At 38.8% G+C, this 26,377-nt stretch overlaps 1 protein-coding gene across 2 annotated transcripts in view; it reads right to left on the reverse strand.

Annotated features, from left to right (window-relative positions):
- LOC136750815 (rho GTPase-activating protein 6) overlaps window positions 1–14,979 on the reverse strand; it is a 111,842-nt gene extending 96,863 nt beyond the window's left edge. For both annotated transcript variants that reach the window (XM_066705912.1, XM_066705911.1), the window contains exon 1: window positions 14,368–14,979. In XM_066705912.1, the coding sequence (XP_066562009.1) occupies window positions 14,368–14,847 (480 nt within the window). In that variant the 5' untranslated portion in view covers window positions 14,848–14,979. The remainder of the gene's footprint in view (window positions 1–14,367) is intronic.
- Window positions 14,980–26,377: the final 11,398 nt, after the last annotated feature.

Consider the following 26,377-nt stretch of genomic DNA (forward strand, 5'->3'; position numbering starts at 1 on the left):
AGCCAAACAAAAGACGAGATTGAGATCTGTTTATTACATGTATAATACAACAACATTGGCTCTCTGAAAGCATGTTGCTCTATTATGACTGTGTTCAAGGCCTTCCGTATGTGTTGGAGAGGGGGAAATATGTTGTTGTGTTTATACGCAGCGACCTCGGATGAAGTCATGCCTTCTGGATTTGCACACACATCGACAGCGGCTCGTTTTAACTCCAGTACTGAGCTGCTTTAATAACTCCTTAAAACTTTCACATTGAGACCATAAGATATTGAACTGGAGCTGGAATTGGCGTTGAAAAACTTCAAAATTAAAGCAAGATGTATCTGACACTGTCGGTTAAGGTTACTAGTACATTATAATGGAGAATTGAAATGTAGCCCTCCAGCTCTAAATATATTACAAAACTACGCATACCTTTAGAGGAGTACCATTCCTATTGTTGATTACTGTTCCTGCCTCCTGCAAGATGCACGAACGGGCTTCACTCCAGTCATGTGTTCTGGGTCATCATTTCTGAAGTTTTGTCAGCTCTCATTTAAGGTGATCCTTGTCTCTAAAGCAGGGCAGCACGAATGACAACCATAAACCGTCCATCAGGGCAATTAACTCATAAAGACGTCAGTGGAAACAAATGCAGAGTCAAATCTCACAGATCACAAACTCAGCGCTTGATGGGGTTTGTGTTGCCAGCGCGGTTCTTGTTTCTCCACAATGGAAACATGCATCAATTACCAGGCTTTTAAATTGCTACTGAGTGACACGGGGAAGTTTTGATTTTATTCAGCCCACATTAATTAGGATCAAAATCATATATGCATGAAAATGTTGTTGTTGTTTTAGGAATACAGACTAATGGACTGAAAACAGAACTGAGGAATGTAACGTCGTTCCCCATTTCAAAGTTTCAGTCGGTTCCTGGTTTTAATCTGAAGGACAATGTGAAGAGGTCTCTCCTAAACAGACCGAAACCCGAAACCAACATGACGCAGTTGTTGAAGACATTAATTATAATAACATGACATCAGAAGTACTGCTCATCTATAGCCGTCACTTAATTAACAGCCACTTGTCCTGACAGTCACACTCTGTGATTTTCTACCCATTGATTAATGCCGTCCTGAGCTGCCAACAGCCCTTCCTGACATTTCTTTTATCATAATTTCAAGGCTAGGCTGAATATGATTTGTGCCATTAATAAGCAGATAAAAGAACATAACTCAAACAGCATCATCAAAAATGATTTGCCCTCCAGATGTACTTTATATCCATTAAACACACTCATAAATTATGAAACCCATCATAAGCAGATCCCTTTTAAACCACAGCTAAGAAATAAAGTATTTTTGTAATACAATTTAACAGGTATTAAGTTTCTTACAAGAAGTGTTCCAGGAAATTGTAAGCTAATGTGAAGATCATATTTAGCGCAAACAACAGCTCAGATGAGTTAGAATTAAAATCGGTTATCTATGACATAACAAAGATTGAACCTGTTTAAACAAACAGCCGCAGTTAATAAGAGCTAACCATAATGCTATCCTTCCTTACACACTCTGCATTACAATGTTGGGGCCATTTTTCCTGGTCTCATCTTGGCTGAAAATTGTTGAAAGAGCATTCACTTCTGATTTGCATGACGTGATGTTATATTTCCACATCAGATGGGTTTATTTATATTGGACCCAAGGTTCTCACTTCTGTTTTCAAAGTGAACACTGTGCATTCAAAAATAGCCACCGTACAGCAGGAAGTGAGGTTGACCCTGATCCAATTTAAACGGGCTGAAGTCTCTTCAAGGCTTTGTAAGTGCGCTGTGTTTGAAATAAAGCCCCTGCTTTCAATCACTTGGACACCAAAATGAAACACAGACTACTGTGAACTGTCTGTGGCTGGACGAAACCTGATGGAAGCTACACAGATGACAATTAGTGCTGCCTTTGTACATTATTAGTGTGCATTAACGGTTTCTCTGGGAATCAACGGAAATATGTACAAAAATGATTCTCATGCCGTACTGTACTGCAACTTGGTGTGTCTCTTTTCCACTGCTGGTGAAGAATCACAGGAAATGAAATACCTGACCTGAAGCAGAGAGTCCATAAAAGGGAAACACTTATCCATTCTGCACGGCTATGTGCTTCTGGACATGTTGCCTTGCTTGGTTTTACTCATCGGGAACAGATGATTTCAAGCTACTGTAACCACCATAGAGACGCACTCCTAGACTCCTAGACGCACCCCTGCACTCAGAGATGTTTGTTTTTTAACAGTACAGTACAGCATCTATTTAAACATGGGTGTAAATCTACTAGCTTTAGTCAAAATGAAACATACATGATCTTAATTAAAGCAATAACTCTATAATAACACAGATTATGAAGCTCTCAGTGTGTCAAAGTATTTGGTGTGCAAGAGGAATGGTGATGTAAAAATAACTCTTTGAAGTATTCCGACTTGCACTTTTAATTTTAAAGTATGAAAATCTGCACCTCTGTGCATGTCTCAAATTAGCAAAGAAAAGTAATTTTCATTTACAGCAAAGAATGAGAAATTATCATAATGCACATCTTTTTATAAGTGATAAGAAATAACAATAGAGAATGAATCTGCAATACAGTCCAATGCATTCCTGGGGAAATTAATGTTTATTTTACAGGGTGAGCTATTTTTAGACCCTGCTTTCCTCCCTCCAAACGCCATATTCAAACATTTGTATGACCTACAATAAAAATGAAATAATAAAATAATGAAGTGCCTCAAGTCACTCCTTGTACTCGTTTCATGCAACAACCCTGCTGAGTTTTATTTCTACGCTCTGAAGGTCATGTGGGTATGGATCGGCCTGATGATGAAGCACACACAGTGGGAGGTGTTTACTTCCCTCACATCGCTGAAGAGCCTTGGCCCAGTACTGTGACCATCTCGGGATAGCGATACAACACCATAATAAACAGGACTGAACGTAGTCATGCCGTTTATTGGAAATGACATTTATAGGAGATACCACAACAGCTTTTTGTGTTTTAAGATTCGAAAAACCTGTTGCAAATGAGTTGGAAATGTTGGGTGACTTTTACTAAACACACTCACTGACCGGCGTGGCTCACAGAACCGTTTTGAAATAATTTGTCTTTGTGGTTAAGCTGTTCATTAATATTTAATTCTATGTTCCTGCACAAAAATGCAAAAGCTGGTGGAGATTGGGTGAATGAGGTTAGAATTAATTAGAATTAGAGATACTACAGCCTTAGTGACAATTGGGTCAGTTAGTTAAGAACTGTGGAAAGCATGTTTTCACAGTAAAGACACAGTACCCAAAATCAAAAGAACAGATCAGGAACTGGTACAGACTGGCCAGCCGTACAATTATTGAGCTGCTGGATGGACTAAAGCAGTGGTTTTCAAACCGGTCCTGGAGTAAACCCTGCCCTGCTGGTTTTTGTTCCAACTGAGGTTTTAATTGCTTAATTGAATCCTTAATTGACCTAACAAAGCAATATACCATTCAATTAAGTAATTAAGACCTAGGTTGGAACAAAAACCAGTAGGGAAGGAGGTACTCCAGGACCGGTTTGAAAACCCCTGGACTAAAGGATGATTTGGAGTCTGTCACCCAGAGAAGCAGTGCTGTCCCTGCCGAGGCGAGACTATTATCTAAATTGCATATTCTTGCCTCTGGGTCTTTGCAGGTGACCGAGTGCAACAGATGCTGACGTCTCTCAGTCTGCACCGTGGGATTGTGGGAAAAAGTAAGGAGCACTGAGATAAAGTCAATTGAAACTCATTCTGATTCATTAATCCCTTCCACTCAGACTTTGTTTTTCAATGTCTGCAGCTTTTGTCACATATACAGATCAATTCTAAACTCAGATCATCTTTTCTTTTTAAATCAGTCAGTTTTTTCTGTATTTTAAAGATAGTTTAAAAAAGTTTTAAAACATTTTTGTTTCTCGTTCTCAACACAGATTATTTAACTTGTTCTGGGTGTTTTTGGTTTGGTTTGGTTTTTCTCACAGCTGTAAAAACGTTAAAAAATCTGGAAGAGTTGTGTTGTTGTTGTTGTTGTTGTTACGATTTCTTGTAACTGTGTAAACATTCCACATACAGTTTGTCCTCCAGGGTAATGTAATATAAATATACAACGCTGTTGATATTCGCTCAGAGGAACCACAGATCACTGGGACCAGACATGCAACCTGCACTGTGGCCCGTTTACAGGGAAGTGGTGCTCAGTTTATTTTCTCTAGGGCTGGTCAAACACACATCCCGACCCTGATCTGGGCTGCTCAGATAAATGAGCTGTTAAAACATAATATTGAGATTATTAATTTCTTCATTATGCCATATTATTCCATGTTATGCGTCTTGTTTGTTGCCGTCGTGTTACTCATGCTTTATAAAAATGCTACTTCTGGAGGAGAGAATCGAAACATGAAACCATCAGAAAAGGTGTGTTTTTGTATCTTCAATAAGTATGTATTTAGTCTATTGGTGGTTTTTGTGCAAATGTGGGGATTTCCAGATGTGAACCAGCATTCCAATAACATTCCTCAAGCATCTTCCTGTCAGTCCAGCCTCCACAGCAGTGCAAACACAAGCCCGGTCTGTTTAACGCAGATGTAGGAGCCATGAAATCATCACCAGGAATCAAGTCCCACTAAAGTTTTGTGTTAGTCTGAAATTACAGACTCTCCTGGCTGCTTGCTCTCCTGTAGCATATTCTTTTTCTCATTTGCATCACAGAATATAAAGCAGTTACATCACAATTTCTGCAAAAAAGTTGTAAAGAAAGTTTAATTTCAGGTACATTCTACTTTCAAACATGATTTTAACGTGTTTCTGTGTATTTTATATATACTGCATCTTCAGATTATATAACATTAAATCCTAATATTTATGTAACAATTAGATATTGAATTAAAGTAACCAAGTTAAATTAGTTACACCTTAGTTGAGATACAATATTCTTCTGAAATATTTAAACCATTTAAAATATGAAATAACAATTAAAACAGAAAGGTAATAAGAGGTTGGAGAAAAAAACATTATATATGTTTATTGAATTTGGTTTTGCACTTCCCAGGTGTATCCGTTTTCACTTTTGTCATCTGTTGAGAACGGTACAGAAGGACTGTTTTAAATTTGACGGCTGTTGCTAAACTCTTCAAGGTTACTATATTCATACAGTAAAGTGTATGGGTTAGGAGAGGAGTCTTGAATGTAATACAGGCAGCGACTGAAAGCCAGGGTAGAAATAGAGGAGTCGGGTGAGACCCCAGGGGCCGTCGTCTCTAGCCAGACATTGCACTGAGGGAGGGATGGCTTAATATTGCTCTGGTCATCGATTACAAGGTGAGAGAAAGTGTCCTGTCTATTACAGCAGCAGGCAACAAGACAAAGGATGCTCACACACCCTGTGAAGTATTTTGTACCTTTGTGCATCGTTTTCCATTTTGTATTATAGTATATACAGATGTTTCACAGCTGTAAGTCAATATATTGATCCCTAACCATAGGTGATTGTAATCTAGCAAGAAGACTACATCTAGAGAGAAAAACTTAGCAGGAAAAAGATTGCCTGTTGTAAGTCAGAGAGAATTTCCAAGCTGATCTATTGTCTGTGTAGACTTTACACGTGGACTTTGAACTCAGAATTGTAACATAAAATACTCTGACACCACTTACTTAATACTCTTAAAACTCTCTAATTCCACTGACTTAATACTCTCACAACATGTGTCAAGAAAACATCAGCACCTTTAAGTATAGAAAGCATTCAAAGATCTTGATGCATTCACCTGTTCTCCAAAGGAAAAGGAAAGAAATGTATATACGATGCTGTAGCTGCACAGCTAAGAGTTATTAGCTTAAAAACGGCTTGTTTGTCAGTTAATGCCTGCTAGAGAAACTCCTAAGACTGATGTCGTCATCATTGTCATAGCAAGAGCAATACAAGAGCTAGGCAAAGCAGTGTGAATAATCCCTTTCTATGTCTTTAAAAGAATGCAAACAGATAAACATATGATGCTTGTTCCCCCCAGGATCCATAATAAGTTTGCCAAAAATGGAAGTGACAGAACACAATGTTAAGATGTATGTGCAGGATTATGAATCTGCACAGGCAACTTTATTTACTTATATGATCCTGACTGTATAAACTTATATCTCTATCTGGACAAGGAGATTTAATGCGATAATTTAATTTAATAATTATCAGCTACCAGAACATAAAACATCCTCTTATTAGATTTCAATTTTAGAAAGCTGCTAAAAATAGTATTTTGTGAACATTTGTTAATCTTTCAAGATGCAAGCGTATATCGGCCCACAAATATCAGATCCACAAATCATATTGACCAACCAGAATTTGATGGTGGGATTACAGTGGATAGAAAGCTTCATATCAAATCAAAACCTGCCATCAATAATAAACACATCAATAATATTATCTGAGATCAGCTAATGTTACACTCACAAAAGTTACAAGGAGTAAGTTCAAATTAGATATTTACAAAAGTGTCTTCTTTTTAATATGAATATATTTTATAGACCAGCGATCTTGATAACCTTTCCTACAATTCAAAATTAATTTAGAAATTCTGCTGGAGATCAATGCAATATTTGACTCTGTTAGCAATGATAATGGAGCGTAAAAGCCTCCTTATTACATTTCTACCCATGAAAGTCATGAACAGCTTTAGAATTAATAATAAATGGATTTTTCTTCAGTGCCATGAACCTATGGCATGCATGAAATTAAATACATTTGCAGCTGAAATAACTCACTCCATTCATTTGAATCAATGTTATGTGGTCATTCGTATAATATTATTTGTTACACTGTACATATTTATCAGTATATTTTCATATATCAGCAGTATCTCTATCTCTGCTCTAGAGGCAGTTCAGAGGAGAGCAACCAGACTTATTCCAGGTCTGGAGGGAAAGTCCTACTGAGAGACTGAGGAACTGAACCTTCTCACCCTGGAACAGAGGAGACTACGTGGGGACTTGATCCAAGTCTTCAAAATCATGAAAGGCATCGACCACATCAAACCAGAGGAGCTTTTCCAGATCAGCAGGGACACACGCACCTGGGGACACTAATGGAAATTGGGCTTCAAGGCATTCAAGACAGAAAACAGGAGACACTTCTTCACACAGAGAGGCGTCACAATCTGAACAAACTCCCCAGTGATGTGGCTGAAGAGACAATTTGGGAACATTCAAAAACAGACTGGATAGGATCCTTGATCACTTAGTTATTAATGGACACCAAACGAGCACGATGGGGCGAATGGCCTCCATTGGATTGGACACTCTCTTATGTTCTATTGCTCTTGTCTTTCCACCATCTAAGTGGTCTTCTGCCTGGCTTTTTATTTCTCCTTTGGAATCCATTCCTCTATAATCAATCTTTGATCAGTCCTTCTTGCGATGTGTCCTGCCCACACCCATTTAACATATTCACTCTTGTTGTTACGTCTTTTTATCTGGGATCCGTTTATTTTTGTTTTTTTTAAATATATATTTAGATAGATCGATAGGTTCTACATCAACAGAGTGTAGTGAAGTAAAATCAAGGACTTCATACTACTAAGAAACTGTGAGTACATATTGACTATTTATACTTCCCATCATCTACATCATACTACACGGAATACATACATTAATTATACATCCAAACAACTGAGCTTGAGTCCACAACAAGTTTATCTCTAATTTCTGAAAGCATCCACCAGCTTTGACGCATTGTCGAGGGCCGGCCTGCTGGGCAGAGTCACCACCCACAGGATTCCTCTATTGAACTTGACCCGTTGACAGGGACTTCACAACAAAGGACTGTGGGTCAGTGAGTGTGGGATTATAGAAACTGTAACTATAAATACTCTAAGTGCACTCTGTTTACTCTACGCTTATCTGTGCCTTCCCTATCTGCCTGTGTGTTGTATGCATGTTGCTGTGTTTTTGCTGTGTTTATTCGGAGGCCTCTCTGGTGGGCTGTCCTGTGTTGTACCCGTCCACAAATCCCTTCTGTCTTTTGTGGCACTACTCTCACCGCAGCCGGACATAAACCCTGGACTTCCCTGGCTGAGAGACTCTGGGTCAGACTGTTAGACTGGGATTTATTGTATTAATGCACAAGAAAGCTCATCACATTTACAGTCGCAAACTTCAAAATCCCAAAGCAAAGTGTTACCTTGCAGACTCACAGAACCACAGGCTATGGGCCTGGCCCCCAGACCGTCCATGGGTTTTTATATTTAACCTTTCTGGCATGTGTAGAGGGACAAACGACCCAGGGGTTATTTTGGAATATTGTGCATATCATAAAGCAGCAGAGACTTTACCGGTTCACATTCCCAGCAGTGTGCAGCAGCTTGTACAAATTATTCACCTGAGACCAGCGTCTGCGTTAATCCTGCCTCTAAGGGAGTGTAATACAAGCGAGGGATGGGATACACCTCAGGCAGTGCATAGACCGAACCCTGTGCCAGCGCTCCCTGCGTTCGGTAAAAATTAACATTTTCAGAACATATACCGTTGCATTTTCCATTGTTAAAATAAACATGCTTTGGTTTTAAGCTACTGGTACCTTTGAAGCAGGTCCTGGACTATTTCATAGTCTTCCAGTTTTCAAATGTTTTGTCTAGAACAGAGACTTGTAATCACACTTTGGTCCATACCCTGGACCTTGGACGCATCGTTAATAGTTTAAGGTGAGTTCAGTACTAAATGTAAGTAAACGTTAGTTACTTAGTTGTCAGAATAGTCCATCATAACTACATTTCTCTTAAAATATTACCCCACGTCACATTTCTGTAGAACCCGGCAGCCTCAGAATCTCAGAAATCTCAGAAATACTGATTCTGTGTGGGGCTGTCGAATTCGAACGAATTGCAACTAAACCACAAAGCCAAAACGACCCATCTCTGGGCACAGCATCTTCCACGTATTGGGCAGTGACATCACTATGACAGCCTCATGAACACAGTGTTACACACTTCTCACTAAACCCTGCAGCCAGCTCTGTGACAGAAAGGCAGCAACCGTAATGATCCAGGTCCCAGCACCAATGTAGCAGGTGCGGACTGAGCTCCCTCGTATTCGAAAAGCACACAAAGCACCCTATTTAAAACATGTGAATAAAAAACAAACAGATAGAGGTGCTTTATGCATTCCGCTGATGTCACTGAATGAATGGGTGCAGATACTGACACTAAAAAATGCAATTGTTGCCGCTGATAGCAAATCTCCAGTAGCATCTCCAAACACAGCCTGGAAAGAAAACCTGAATGAAATGCACAGTGAAGACCACACATGTCAAACACAAGGAGAACAAAAGAAACTTAAAAAATAAGTAAAGGTAGAAGAACAGCTTAACTGCCTTATTTGTGTTGAGAACAATGGGATGCGGATACAATCTTGAAACAGTCTGACACAATTCATTAATCCAGAAACTGGCCGATTTACAAACACCAGCTCATTGGAAACAGATTTCCTATAGACTGTGACACAATTAACTCTCTACCATCGGGGTTACTGAACTTCAAGAGTGAAAAACTGGGAGGTTTTGAGAAGCACTGTGTGTAATAAGAAACACAAAATGCAGAGGTTAAAGGTCTAAGAACAGCAATATAGATCCAAAGCACTTCATAAGAGCTCCATGTTTGTAAGCAAAATCCTCTTCAGCTTTCTACAGGGGCTACTATATAAATAAATATATGTCATAACATAACAACAACTCTGCTATTTGGTCCCACTTTATGCCTGGTAAAATTCTAATGAATCCTATTAAACCCTCAAATGCAAGTCTGAATATGGGAATATAAATAAAAGGCAGAAATGCATTACATCAGTTGTGTGAGAATTCCAGTCATTTCCTGTTTTATGGATATTTTGAGCACTTTTGGGTGTACTATCCTTGAAAACAAAATTGGAAACAATTTCAACTCCCATAACAGAGAATCATTTAAAACGACCACAGATCATTTATCCTGTTACAGGGAGCATAACTTCGCAGCACAACACGTCCTTCGGTTCATCTGATAACTGACATTGAGTCAATCAGAATTATTAGATTGATTACACCGTTATTTAAACACACACAAACACAATTAACTCTTCTATTTTTGCATTGATATATACAATTCCCAAAGGGGAAAAGGACAATCAGTTTCCTACTCGCTTAGCTTGGGCCTGGTGAATCTGTTGATAATGAGAAGGTATGGTCTTAATCAAGGCTCTCAGGATTAGTGATGTTCTGCCATTTCTCTTTCTGTGAGGACTGGCCGACGCAGGTATCTTAGAACAACTGTCAAACTTCTTGCAAATAAGGGGCCCAGTTCATACTCAGTACCCGATAAACACATGATTATAACATGATTATGGCATTTGGAACATTCGGATGGGATCTCTCCCTCCCTGTTTTGGACGAAGAATGTTTATTCCTAGGCATAATTAATTGTAATCTGTAATTGAAATAAAGGATTTACTGTACAAGAGATTAATTATGCAAATGCTTTCAAGTTCCTTCCCCATTGCGTTATATAACAAATTTAAACAAATGATATAAATACAGCGAATAGAAATGGTTGATGTCAAGCTCTATGGTGTTTACACAGAGAGCCTGGATGAAATCAGTTAAGTAAAACGAGTAAATAAAAGTGTCTGGCAAGGTGGCTGTAATTCTGCCCCTTTGAAACAACAGTTCAGGCCCTGTTGTAAACCTTTACCTTTTGCAAATATAGGACAATACAGCACTTAAAATAACTCTAATGGCTTTTAGGGAAGTAAAGCCTGCCGTTTTAACAGCTGAACTAAAAATACAATCTATACAAGGTGACAATAACTATTTAACACAACTGGTTGTGTGAGTCTTGCTGTCTTTAACATGGACTATCTACTGATTTTCATCTCAGATTGAAAAGAAAAATGCAACAACAAAAAACTAAAACAAATACTTGCTTTCATTCCTAGATAACCAGATTGGCATATTGAAGCTTTTCACATATGTGTTCTCAGTCTTAATTGCAGGAAAATATAATGAACTGCTCACTAAAGGAAAGCGACAGCATGTGAACACAGTAACATGCAGACACACACCCTCTGAAGCAGGTTCAAGACAATGGTCTGCATATGAACATTTTTATTTAAAGCAAGGACCTCATTTTCTGGATGAATTTTCCTAAGATTGCTCAGCATGCTTTGTTATTTCCTATGTAAGTATTCATATTTCACTTCCTGTAAGTTACAGCAGTGTTCACAGTGTATTTCGCTGCATTCTCCCGTGCTGTACCCTGTATGTCATGGAGAACAAACCCATGATTTGCAATCTTCCATCTAGCATTCTCATCTGAAAAACACTTCCTCGCAGGGAACTTATCTACTCACCGAACATTTTTCTGTAATGTGCTTATATTTATATGCCTGAAATGTAAACAGTAAACATGTTGTTCTTATTGTTTTACTCAAAAGGATATGAAAACCCCTAAAAACTCCCCCCCACAACACTGTCAGACAACCTCATTGGAATTTGCTCTGGGCTCAAATACATGTATGTCACAAAAAAACACAATGCTTAACATTTAGCTCTCCCCATTACAATAACCTCTCTATATTACAAATGCAGTGCAGACTGACAATACAAGGTAACTACAGTAACAAACTTAAAGGCCACCATTGGATATGCACTGACAACATCAAAACAACGCACTGTTTCCAAAAGGGATACACGTGAACAGGTTACACTGGTAGAAAATATATCACGTGCAAAGACTTGCATCAGCTTAACATCATTCTTACCTGTGAACTGAGCATAACACACCATTCATATGGTTTGTAATGATTATTCCTCTCATTTGACCACATTATATTCACGGACTGCATGGACAAGATGCAAAACCATTCCGAAAGTGTTCCTTCGTGGAATCTTATGTCATCTGTAAATATTGTGCCCCATCTTTGCTGTCATGTTTATCTCTAAACAAAGGTTAGCACTATCCAACTGTGGCACACGAGGCCAGGCCTTTCCATAGGGGTCCACTTATCCAGCCTTATCTCACAAAGGCGTGTAGAGTGGATGTATCTGAACAGGTTTTAGACTCGCTTCTGTAGCTACAAAGTTTAACACTTTTTGGATCCAACATGTAAACAGCTGAAATGGGCAGAAGACATGCTCAAGTGTGGTAATTGCTCTGTATGCATTATGTAATTTGCTATGTTTGTTTCCGTAGCACAGTTAAAGACATATTTTATGTAAATAAAAAGGAATCTCGAAATGAAGTGCTTCAGATTTTAGCAAACACCTCAACAAGCATGGGTTGAACCAGCTACCCACGAACAGCAGACCGCTCTCACACCACTTTCCAGCACCGATTCTAACCCACATGACCAGTTTGCACTTGCCAATCCAACAGCCTTTTAATCTATTGTATGTTCCCAACTGCATCCCGTGTCGCATGTAAGTTGTTCAGGGTGAATGTGTCTACACTTCTTGACAATATACACCCATTTTTCTGCTTTCAGAGACTCATCAAGGAGCTGAAAGAACAGGCATTATATCATGTTTTCATAATGATGTTCTGCTGACGAACATTCCCAGTTACTAATCCCAGCATAGGTTGTAACTCTGCTGGTCACATGAAATTCACATTACTGTTTATTTTGCTATTCAGATATTTGATATGGAATGGAAGGCAGCAGCAATTTAAGTCAGGAAATAATACTAGCTAACACTTTTTTTACATATATTTTATCTTCATGGTTCGATGCCCAGTCGAGGGCATTTTGTGTGTTTCAGCTTGTTTCAACGAAGGTTTTCAAGCTGCAACTCTGTCTATGATATCAGTATATCAATGTTTCTTTACTATTTCCTTTGATATGGTGAGTTTTGACTTGGAATTTAAATCAGCTGAAAGAGGTATCCTTGGAATTAGATGTTTTCTACTTTTAACATCTGCATTGCTACTATATTTTTTATTTCTTAATTTTTTGCCATTATCCTCACAGAATACATTTCTAAGAGCAACTGTGGAAACATTCCCTAACCTGTCAGATGCTGTATTTTCCCAAATGGACAAATGTTTAGTTTGTCTCAATTAGTTCTATATATTGTCTTCATCCTTCTGACTCAGGGAAAAATGTAAACTCCATTAAACCGTATAAATGATGTAATGCCAGGAAAATGTATCCACTTTTCTGTTCAAACCTTAGACCCCACCAGCCTTTTGCATTAGCTACTTAATTAAAAGCATAATTCCCCCTTCTTACTAGAAATCCGATATTTAGTATAGATAGACACTAGATTCTATTGCACATACTTATCATGTACAGAAACTTGCTGATTTCTTGTTTGTTTTGTTTTCTCATTAGTATTTGAAATGCGTGTCTGAAGTAATATTTATTTTTGTTACAATTAGGAAATGCCCTCATTGTTTTAAAAGGATGGGCAAGCATTTGTCCATGACTGTAGATTCCCCTGTAGAAGACAGGACACTTGGGAATAGTGATGTCTTACAGCTACAGCTCATGTTGTTAATAAATGTTCTGTGACCTTAACCTGATGAATCATTGTTTTCGCTTCCTCTTTTTTGTGGAAAACAGTTTTATCATTTTTATCCAGGTCATCTGGCAAGTTGCCAAATTGTGCCACTAAATGTAAACCATCAGCATTGTAGTCAGTTGACTTAGCACTTAAACAGACTTCATATTCAACATACTTTAATGAAATAAAAAGTCAATTCACTTCCCCACGACCCAATAACATCACAAGCTCAGCTAACTAGCAATTGAAACAAATAAATCACAGTATCCAGATGAGGGTAGTGCTCAATAATTATATATTTCTTTCTTTCAACTTTATAAGTCTTGAAGTTAAACGGCTGTGCTCAGTCAAAGTTAACATTGTGCTCACAGATCTGCTGGATCATGAATCACCTAATTTCCCACAGCAAAGTGCCTTTAAGTATGTTTTGAAATGTGTATGTATTCGTTACTCATTTCATTGTCTTCTATACCATGGAATTGAAAAAGTTACAACCTATTTTAGAAATGTCAGTTGTATTAGACATGTATGTATCTATCAACCTAGACACACATGCTGATGATACAATTTGATGGCAATACAACAGAAACGAAAACACACTATTGAACCAATGACTAACTTTTCAAAATAATTGAGTATGACCAGGTGGTGCTGACAGTGGCGTGCTGGGAAAGCCGCACTGGGCAGGACTGTCTTAACCAGTTGTCAATGAAATGCAATTTTATATCAAGCTATATCACTATATGTTTATACAGGTATATATACATACATATAGATAGATAGATAGAGTCTGTGGCTCTCTGAGAGGAGGAACTTACCTCGGACTTCCACACAATGTAGGAGTGGCTGCTGGACTGCTGCAGCTTCTTCTGGAGCCACTTCCTCGGGGAGAAGATGGTGGCGGTGCTGCCCGGCGGGGTGGCAGCGGGGCTCCTGGCCAGGAAAGGTAGATCCCAGGCGGTATTCCTCTTGACGCCCTTCAGGTCGTAATCAAAGTGAAAGTTGGAGGAGGGCGAGGTTTCCAGGGGAGAGCAGGGGCTGGAGAAGGAGGAGAGCGGCTGTCTCCACCTCGGGGCTTTGGAGCGCAAATCCAGCCTGGAAGCGGACAGGTTTTCTGCGGAGGATTGCGGGGATAAGCCCCCTTCCCTCGGACCCTCCAAATCATCCGGGTCGGTGCCATAGTTTCTGATGATGGCTGGGTCCAAGCTGCGTGTCTGCCGCAGCCTCCTCTTGGAGAGGGTTTTGGAGGCTGGAGAGGAGCAAGAGAAGACGCTGTTGAGTAACCCTTGAGCAGACATCTCCGTGTCAGATCCGCCGAGCGGCACACCTGGACAGATGTTGTGCTACCTAGCGCCGGGAGCTGCGGCTGTGCGGCTCAGCATTTTTCCAGATGCAAAGCGGAGTCATGCACATCAATAAGCGAAACGTCCTCTGCCCTGGCTGCAGAGCCAGTGTGTTGAAACGAGGGGAGGTTGGGAGTTTGTCCACAACTCTCACCCCTCTGGCGTCATCCCTCTGCTCCCTCCATCCGACTCTGAGCTGCTGCTGCAAGCTGTCATTTTCTTATAGCTTTGCCCTGTCGCTCGCCTCATTATTTTTTCTCTCTCCATACTTTAACGCAGATGTTTTCTTTCATTTCCACAAGTGGACTGACTTTTAGTGAACATGTACAGTATGAACCAATCTCCTTTTCCCTGCGTAGTGTGAATTAAGGCATAGGTATTTTAAATACATTAAAAAGTAATAATTCCAGTGGAGGGGAAAACAATGTTTGATAAGCTTTTGAGAAACAAACATACATTTAAATAGTAATTTACTGTACTAGATAATGACATTTCATTCTGCAGTTATGCTACAATCTGTTTCTAGTCATCTTTAAATGTCAAAGTGTGATGTAAAGCACTGTATAATGATTGATGATATTAAAACTATGTGGCATTAAGTGATTTCTGATTTGTTTGCATGACTCTTCAAAAGCAATTGGGCTTAAACAAACTGCAAGTATGTCAAACACGAAACAAAGACTTAATGACTCATTTGTACATTTTCAAGCAAAGATTTAATTTGATGTGTCTTATAAATGCTATCTCCAAAAGTATTACACAATTTAATTATAACAAACAGCCTTGCAGTGAGTATATACTTGGCAATATGGGAATGACTGCCTCCCTTGGGACCAACTAAGGAAGGGAAAAAATTCAGATAAACCCCACTGTAAACCGGCACTGCATGGCACTGATAACAGCACAGTAGATATGAGCAACCTAAAAACAGCCAGAGGAAACAGTGATAACTGTTTTTTCATTTGATGTTCCGCTGCAGTTTTAGGAGAGGTCTTCCCTATTTTCCATCTGGAGTCTCCATGACATCAATGAACTCAATTCTTACTGGCTAAATATTGGGTAGAACTGCCAGTCTCTTGCAAGGACTATTCCAAACTTTTAGCTTTGAAAAAGAGGAATAGATCAGATGAGTAACACAGAATGACAGAACTGCCTTAAGCCTTTTTTAAGCTCTCAAAAAAGCAGAGATCTTAATAAAAATTGTCCAGTGCAATAATCAACTATAAATGCTATACTATCCAAGAAATGCTCAACAACAGATCTAAATTCAATCTTAAAGAGAATTACTCGACCAGAATCTGTCACTCTGGGGCTCCTGTTTTTCTAAGTACATAAATCAAGTTACAGGCATGCAACTTTGGTGACTTGAAATCCATGGCTAAAATCCAGAAGAGATCAAAACTCTTTGTATAACTATGTGCACATATTTTGGCAATATTTGTAAAAGAACTTAAAAAAAAAACTCTCAACTCAAATGTTACTTTATAAGGAATGAGACATCCTAGGCTGTGAAAATGACACGTGAGGAAACAAAAAAGTGTCTCAAGCAGCTGTACTTGTATGAAAGGAAAACTGAGGGGACACTGAGAGCTATGATCGCAGTATTTTTCTGGAACTGTCCAATGAGGCACAATTATTTTAAAGATATTGGTTTGAAAGGACTGCCAAAACATGAAATATCAATTAAATATCAATGAAAAGGCTTTTATGGGTGTGAGGAGGTCTATCTGTGGTATCCAGTATGAGAAACAGATATGTCTTTAAATCTGCCCTTATCCTCGACAGCCTTTTGAATGTCACACTAGGTGGCGATGACAATGTTGACAAATCTGTTGCCAGATTGTTTTCCTCTGTCCTGGGAAAAGTCTTCCGTCTGACAGCAAACATTGCACAGGAAGTGATACAGCCCGGCCCTGGCAGGGTACACCGCTGATAAAAGGTGGTGAATTCCATGACGTGACAATAGTTCTCCTGTTTTAATTTCCAAGAAATAAGTAATGCAAACAAATGTTGAGGACCAAATTATATACACTATAAACATACTTATTCATTTATTGGCCAGTTGTTTTTCTATGGTTGTCTTCCCATTTGTGAGTGTAGCTGCCAAGCCACACACTGGCCAAGAGGACTTAATATCAAAGAACTGGATCAGACATAGGCTTTTTTCTACGCACCTAATCGGCTCATGTTGCAGAGCTATTGAACTTAGAAGGAAAGTGTCCATCTTTGATATTGTCTGTTGGGTCCTTTCAGACTATTCACTGGATGTATTGATTGACGTATCACTTATGTGTGGTATACAAATATCCATAACTGATTATTATGTTAAATGTTTCTCCCCTTTTGAAAATGTTCAGTTTGAATATGTCCATCACTTTGTAATGTAATTTACAACTGACTGGTGTGTTCATGGTTTTATTTCATCTTAGCCAATGTTAGTGAACTGGTATATCAATTCTGAAACCAGATTAATATGCAGCAGTTTCAATTAAGCACAAAATTAGGTATAGATTATTGAATTTCTAATTAAAACCATTGAGCTAGTTTTAGCTTTTTGTTTTGGTCAAATATGGTACTCCTAAGCATTTCAAGTAATAAATCAACAAAGACTTTAGTTCTCTCCAGACTTTTTTAAATAAAAAAATCAATTACATAAAAACACTCCCAAAATAAATAAATCCTGGTGTCTCTTTGCTTTTTAAAGAAAGTCCATTACTTTTATCTTTTTTAAGTTCAAAAGTAAACAAGAAGTTTTAGGACTAGGCTCTCTATTCACAATGCACAGCGCAACCCCATTGAGTAATGATCTTCAACAATACAACTCTTAAGAGTCAAAAAGAAAGATAACCTCCCAGATACTTTCTTCAGGTCAATACTTAATTCAGATAGAAAGTTATGGTTCCATATGAGTAAACTGGGTTTTAATGTGAACATTTTGATCGCACATCAAATTGCTTTAAATATGATGTATTCATAAATAAAATCTCGTAGTCACAGTTTGACACTGAGTTCGGGTTTCTTACCTGTTTTCATTGGAACAGTGAAAATTCCCATCTCACTCCTCCTGCCCTTGGGAATGTGAAAACTTGGAACGTGATGGACCCTTGACTGAGTTCCAGCTCATTTGTCTAAATCCAAAGGGAAGAATTGTTTTGGAGGTGTACCCTGCACAGAAACATATGTAGGAACGTTTTGAAACGTGTTAGAAACATAAGAGCTATTGGAAATATAATAATTCATAATTAATTAATCGATTATTCAATGATCATATAATGCTTTCCTTTTTTATTTTTAAATATATATACAAGTTGATTTACACTCACACAAAAAAACAGGTATACCATTAGCATTTATTGTCCCTGAAACCCTTGTTTTAGTTTTATCTGTTCATTCACCTGTTAGGTTTGTTTATGCCGGAAGTTTGCATCCACTTTGCAGTGACATTGAGAAGATAGTGTTGTTTCTGTCTGAGTGAAAGACCCTGTTGCAAAGCTAATGTCATTTCTTTGTAGATAAGAAATCAAATGGCAGACATCTTCGTACCAGTCTTTGACACATATCGTAGAAACACAATTAGTCTCCATGACGTTGTCAGCACAAGTCCCATTGGATTGTTTTGTACCCTTTTTTTCTTTAACACAATGTAACAGTTGCATGTTGGCATAGCTTATCCCCGCAATCATCGTACTTTATATCTTAAATCCCACTTCTGTGTTTCAAAGCAGTCTATCCAAGGGAGTTAAAGTGTTGTGCCTTTTAGGTTAGGCTGTGCTTCACACATAATCCCTGGAATTCAAAACAATATCTGGAGGACTTCCATGATATTTAATTATGCCAACTGGATAATACTAAAACATTTGCCAAAAACATCTGAAAATTAAATTCCCCATTTTGACACTTTTAAAATCCTACAATATATGTGCTGTCCACTTCTGGTTAATTCTTAGCTTTCTGGTAAACTATTTAAAATGTAATTATGTTAGATTAGCAATGCATATCTAAATGTTATAGGCATTAAAAGCAGCAAGGCAACAGGCTTATTTATTTTCATGTATATATAATTTCAATATATATATATTAAAATAAACATACCTTTCCTTTGTTAGTCACTTAAAATGCAGTCATAAGAAGTCGTTTTTTAACGTCTCATTTCTAATCTGTTCCACTGAATTCTGTTATTTATTTTTACATTCATCCAGTTGATGTGAAAATAAATCACCCAGTTGATGCATAAACAGTAAAATCATCCAACCACTTCCTGATACACTGATAATTTGAGCAGGAGGATGTTTCCAGCTGACATTTTCCATTACAATTGTTATATTTTTTGTATATGTATATTTTATATTTATATACAGTTTTTTTGCAACCAATTATATTTCCACAAAATAACTATTGAAATAAACAACTAAAAACTATGCTTAATATAATGTTTAAAAATCATGTATGGTCTGCTCTTTTACACTGCATTGATGGACGGGCCCAATCATTGTAGGTCGGACCTGCTGCATACCTTTTATTTACAGTCTGCTCTTGCCCCACAATGGAACCAAAGATGCACTATGTAAGAGGATAGATAGCACAGAAAACAAGAGGAAAATACATCAAAACTTTAGCTAGGTGAATTCTGAGCTTAATTCGAGGTGCACATCTAAATGTGTTTTCTACAATATTTTCACAACCTGCCCATTTTATAATAGATAAGTATTTATTTACAGGGATTCACCCTTACCAAGGTGTGCACAAATAACAAATATATGTTCTCTTAATAGTTCAAATATGCATAAAGCTGAATTAAGCAGTCCTTCAGTCAGTTGTTAATTAAAGTCAAGAAAATCATATCTTTCCTAAGCACTATTTTTATTGTACTATGAAATTGCCTTTCACCAGAGAAAGCACGGCCGAGTCTTATTTTAGAATAGAATGAACATTAAACTGACTAAACATTTATAATAAAAAACATATGGACATATCCTTTGTTTAATGACTCATTTGTAAACAGCAGATAACAAAAGCTATATTTAAATACATTATCTTGTATTTTACAAGCCAAAACGAAAGATAACAGTGGTTTTGTATTGGCCATATAATAATATCTTACATTTGGTTAGATTTAAAACGGTGTTGTGTTTAGATGTATCTACAGGGATTAACGTGTCATTTTGCACATTTTTCAAAATCACAGGATCAGTTTTGTGCAACTCATGCTTTACCGTAGCCATCTGCTGGCTATAGATAGCAAGAACCTCTCTTCTGTCACCCTTTTGTGAGCCCTCTGCACTAGCTAGTCTAATTATATCATCATATGTTTGTTTATACCACAATATTCAACTCTAAATATTTTACAAAGATAAATAAAGACAGTCCTGCACACAAACAGGATTCACACGAGTTAATGGTGAAGTTTAGACAGGAACAATATGCCATCTGGGCTCTCATTCTGCATTATTATGAAGAGATTTGAATCATGGTGCTCAAAGATCTGTATAATTGCATGTTTCATTTAACAGAAAAAGTTTGTATTGATGACTTAAATAAGAATCAATCATTACATATTGATATAGACCTACATTTACAGGGGAACTGAGCAAAAATGCACTCAATATGCTTGCTTACCTCTTGTAGAATTCAATGGAAAAAACGAAATTCACACACACATATATATATGTCATTGTTGGGTTATTAAAAAACATCTGGAGATTAATAAGAAAACTCAGCCTTCAGGACTAATCTCTTGGCTCTGTAATACTATCTGAGTTGTTTCTGAGGTGAAAACTCCACAATGCTGGCTGAAACATTCCAACTGCCGTTATCTATTTCTGGCAGGAAGAATAAAGTACTTATATTTCCTGTAACATCAATTATCCAGAACAAAGGTCCAACTAACACTTCATGTCCAATAAATTAAAAACACAGACTTCCTTGTTGCACTCACAACAAGCTAACAAACCAGGGCTATAAAACACCCATTTGACCCATTAGGTAAGATTTAAAACCTGGTGGATTTGTGCTGGGATTGTTGTTTACCACTTTTTATGTATTTAGACCACACCTACAACTTGCCACATAAATGCAACCCCTCCCCACCCCCACTCCATCACTCATAAATGTGTACAATCTTGTTTCTAGTCTGAAGCAATGTTAAGATCAAAATGCACACATCTATGTGTTTTAAACAACCCTGCTTTGAATTTTATTTTCACACAGTTATTAAAGAGATCATGTACACAAATGGTCATTTAGGAATAATAAAAAACATGATTAATGTAGTTGATTATACTGGGAATTAATGCCTTCATATTTCACATTTGTACATAAAAATGTTACACGTTATTTAGATATTTAGTTCATGTCTTTTCTATAAAGTTTAAAGAAAGACAGCAATTGAAGTCTACAACAAAATGTCATAAGTTTCCATTACCCATAATAAACTGCTGGCATTTTGGCATTCCAACACAAACACAGTGAAATTAGAAATATAAATAAAAAATAATGCCATAATATTTAGAAGGTGGTGCTAAGACTGATGGTTTTATTGCCAAAACGAATTATAACAAACTGCAACACTGAAAACAATGAAAATATACAGGACCAAAATATATTAAAAGAAAGGTCCCACTAGTTCTAAAATCATATTTGTATGCGTCTTTATATGTTGTTATAGTATATAAGTAAGTAAAATAACTGTTACTTTACAGATCGACTGTAAATGTATAATAATTTAAAAATGTATAAATTAAGCTTGACCAAATAATGGCAGATACTAAACTTCAGCATGATGTCAAACATCTAGAATGCCAAGATAGGATGTTATGTGATTCTAGGTCCTGTTCTCTCTCTACACTCTCTCCCTGGGCCCCCTCATCACATCCCATGGTTTCTCCTACCACATCCACGCAGATGATGCCCAGATCTTCCTGTCTTTTCCCTCTTCCGACCCTCTCATCCCCTCTCGCATCTCTTCCTGTTTGTCTGCTATCCCCTCTTTTCTCCCCCGTCTTCCTCACCTTCTGCTGATCTCTCCATCTCAATCCATCGTACATCTCGGACCACCACTTCATTTCCTTCTCCCTTTCCCTCCCCTCCCTCCCCACTCCACCCACTCCCTATGTTACCTTCTGCCGTAATCTCCGCTCTGTCTCCCCCTCCACCCTTGCCTCCACTGCCCTCACTCTCTTACCTTCCATTGACTGTTTTCCCCATCTATCTGTTAACAGTGCTACCTCCTCTTTGTTCTCCTCCCTCACCTCCTCCCTTAACTCTCTCTGTCCTCTCACGTCTCGTCCTGCCCGTCCCTCCCCTCCTCAACCCTGGCTCTCTGCTGTTCTCCGCTCAACCCGAACTAGTCTGCGTGCCGCCGAACAGAAGTGGAAAAGGACCAAACTCCCAGCTGCCCTCAAACTCTACCGCTCCCTCCATGCAACCCCTCTCACCTGGTTCTCCTCCTGCCTCAGTGACCAGTCCTACCAAGTGACATGGCGAGGCTCCTCATCCACCCCCCAACCTCTCCTCACAGGCGTTCCCCAAGGCTCCGTCCTGTTCTCTCTCTCCCTGGGCCCCCTCAACGCATCCCATGGTTTCTCCTACCACTTCTACGCCGATGATGCCCAGATCTTCCTGTCTTTTCCCTCTTCTGACCCTCTCATCCCCTCTCACATCTCTTCCTGTTTGTCTGCTATCTCCGCCTGGATGCACTCGCACCACCTCAAGCTCAACCTCTCCAAATCGGATCTCCTGTTTTTCCCCCACTCTTCCTCAACTTCTTCTGACCTCCCCATCTCGATCCCCTTGGAATCCACCACACTCTCTCCTTCTTCTTCCGCTCAAAATCTAGGAGTCAAGTCGGCAGGACCAGAGGAGGCCCAAAGACCAGCCTGACCAGAGGAGGTCCAAAGACCAGCGAAGCCAGAGACGGCCCACAGACCAGCTGGACCAAGAGCCACGCAAGAGAGCAACCCTAATGAGAGGATTTCTCTTTACCTGCATTCTGGGTCAGATTCAGGAGCAGGAGTCGCTCAGGATGTGGCATTAGAGTTTTGTTCTCATGATCAGAAGCACCTGACTCTGCATTTCCACGGTGAGAAGGATGTTTGCTGTTTTTTATAGAGCCTGATTGAATCCATGTGGTCTTCAGGCCTGAAGCTGGACTGACTGCACCTGACAAAGTGTCTGTGGGATCTCTGTACTGGCTGGGCTCGCCCTGAGACGCATCCCCCTCTTAACACTGTATTCTGTTCTTCTATCAGGCGGGTCACAAAACGCATCACTCGCTACGAGACCTTCCAGAGCACGTGAGAGTCACAGGGCATGTGGGCCCACAGATCCGACGCCAAACCCCGGCACCGAGAGCAGACCGAGCGCAGCTTCATCAGGTTACAGTCAAACTAAAATTTTAATTTCTTTATTTTATTATTTTACCATTTTCAAGTAGCTTCAAGTAGCTTCGTCAATATGATCTGGTAAGGTGGGGGACAATTACTATGCTGCATTTTCTTTTGGCCGGCAAATTGTGTAGTTGTCAGTAGCGGGGGGGTCGGATTTCTGATGTCTATCTGCTGAAGTTTGGTTTTGCTTCTTGCTCCAGGTCTGGCAGCCACCAGCTTATGGACCAGTGTGTATGCCCCTAATCCTTGTTTTACATTGTTCTCCTTTTCTGACTACAGGGCAGGTTACTATGAGGACTACAGGCCAGCAGGCAGCTCAATGTCATGAATAATAAACATCTTCAAAACAAACTGACTGTGTCGAATGCTTTCTTATGCGCTCTGAGCTCGGCTCACGGAGTCTGTCTCCCTGTCTCTGGCTCTGCTCGTCTGTTCAGCAGTCTCTCACGCATGCAAAGCTGGGATTGTCCGTCCGCGGCTTCGATGGACCAGTGTGGGACGTCCGCAGAGTCCAACATCTCGAAGGACTCCAGAAACAAAAATAAAAACAAATTGCCCCTAATCGTTGTTTTACCGTGTTTACTATGTGAATTAAATTTGTGTTATGTCATGATGGAAGTAAAGCGTTAGTAAAGCACTGGGATTGAGAAAGCCACTCAACACTCAACACTCATATCCCCGTCAGTATTTCATCCACCAGCATCATATGATACACTTGATGGTTTTCATATCACTGTAATTTATTGAAAACTGGCTTAATTCCTCACGTACATGCTGTCATCCAAATGAATGAAATCACAGAAACATAATTTACTATTTATATTTTTCTGGAGACAAAGGAAATTTAAAGGGACATTTATTGAAAGAGCTGTTTATAAGAACATCGCTGCCATGTTTTCCTCGTAATGTTTTTGTACAGTGTGTAGGCATATAGGCATCACTGGTTTTGTAGGACATTTGAAATGCTGTACTGAACACACGATCCACACAGAGAGAACAGGGCAGATGTTTTGGTTGAAGTCCCTGAGAGTGGACTGGACTGCAGCACAGGTTTCAGTTCACTACTCATGGTGGTGAAAAAAACACTACCTTTTACTGCTTTACAAGAGACGATCCACATTTAAAACATGATGAACAACACAATATTCATGGCAAAATGACTCTACCGTGTCTGTCATGTTCGGACACATTTGTGTTGTAGGTACACTTTCAACAGTATTAAGGTTAGCATTGACTACATGTGTGATGTGTGCAAGGTAGATATACAAGACCTGTACACAAGGTAGCTCAACTCTGAATAACAAACCTGCACAATAACAGGCGTGAAAATGTTTATTACATTACTGCTCTAAAACACAAGGGTTTCAATCAGGTCCTCTAACAGCGAGCAGTGGTCTGGCCTGAAGACAGTGTCTGTCCTCTACGCAGGGCCAAGCATTCACGGGCATTACAGTCACCACACCAAGTGATGGGGTGCGTGTGAGTCTGCTCTTGATGGGACATTTGGACAAATTGCTGAAGGACCTTCGAGAGGCCAGATTTCTTCAGCCACCTGAGGTAAGAGGTGCTGTTGTGCCTTCCTAATCTCTGCGTTGGCGTGGTGGGACTGTAGTGGTCCCGGCGTCGGACATGCAAGAACAAAGGCAGCGAGTCTCCAAAAACAAGGACATGAATTGTCTTCCGGACAAAAACTAAACATACAGGAACAAAACAAGTGTAGTAACTGCAAACACACAGGATCAATAATTATAGATGTAACAAAAATAAAACTGAAACACATGAATCCTCAAACCCGGACCACAAATGGGCAGGTGTTAACCTCCACCCAGCTCTCCCTTACTAAAGCCCTTGATCCAGCTTTTGTACTTTGGGCAGCTTAGCCCTGCCCCCTAGATCCAAAAATACCTAACATCATATAACCCCCAAACATACGCTACAAAAATAGGTTTCAAATGAAAATAACAAATTTATAATAAAAGGTGATTTTCAATTATAACCTAAATCTAAACTATAACCAAAGGAAATAACACTCCAAACAATATTAACCCCCTCCCCATGTCAGCAATAAGGCGACTGAGGTTTATAAAATCCCCTGTCAAAATGGCCTCTGTAACCTTCCCCCCTACTTTCCCAAGATGGCTGCTCCACAACCCCACCCCAGGTAAGCCTTTGTTTGTTGAAAAAGGTTTTTCAGCCATCTTAGTAAAGGGATCGGCCTTGCTCCATCACACGGACCATCTGAGGTCTTTACTGATGTGCACACCCTGGAACTTAAAGCATTGCAAATTACAAATTACAAACATATAATTATTCATGTATGTATTCATTTATTAGCCGTTATCTATGGGGATGTATATGGCAAGCCAAATCATAATAGAGATATCTTCAATTCATTTCAAGATATTTTCAAACATTTCAAGATATCTCTAAATCATGTAAAGATATCTGCAAATCATTTAGAGATATCTGCAAATGACTTCCTGTTTATTTAGAGATATCTCTAAATCATTTAAAGATATCTTCAAATCACTTCCAGTTAACTTGTTAATTAATTTTGATGTAAATGAATGAGCAAACAGGAAGTGATAATCTCAGCCGAAATACAGGATGTAATTTGAAGATATCTTGACATGATTTGCAGATATTTAAATAATTTAAAGATATTTTCAAATCATTTAGAGATACCTGCAAATCATTTAGATATATCTTTAAAAAGCACCTTATTTAGATATCTCTAAATGGTTTAGATATCTATCTCAAAATATTTGAAGATATCTTGAAATGCATTTAGAGGTATCTCTAAATGATCATTTGGCTTGCCATAGATGTACAACTGTTATTATAACCTAAACTATATAGGAATTACAGTAGGCTATAAATAAGATAAATGATGATAACTTCAGACCTAATCAAAGTAACTACAATAATACTCAGTAACTTCAATTCTAAATGAAGACTGAGTCACTAGAAGATACAGTATAGGTTCGATAAAACTAAACTACAGAACAAATTGGATAAGATCAAATGGCCACAGTTCCATTATTATATATGCATGTGTCGAATATTGTAGATATAAAGCGGTGCAGGGTCATACAGGTATA

The sequence above is a fragment of the Amia ocellicauda genome, chromosome 6, assembly GCF_036373705.1.
Source record: "Amia ocellicauda isolate fAmiCal2 chromosome 6, fAmiCal2.hap1, whole genome shotgun sequence".
In the NCBI taxonomy this organism is placed as follows: Eukaryota; Metazoa; Chordata; class Actinopteri; order Amiiformes; family Amiidae; genus Amia; species Amia ocellicauda.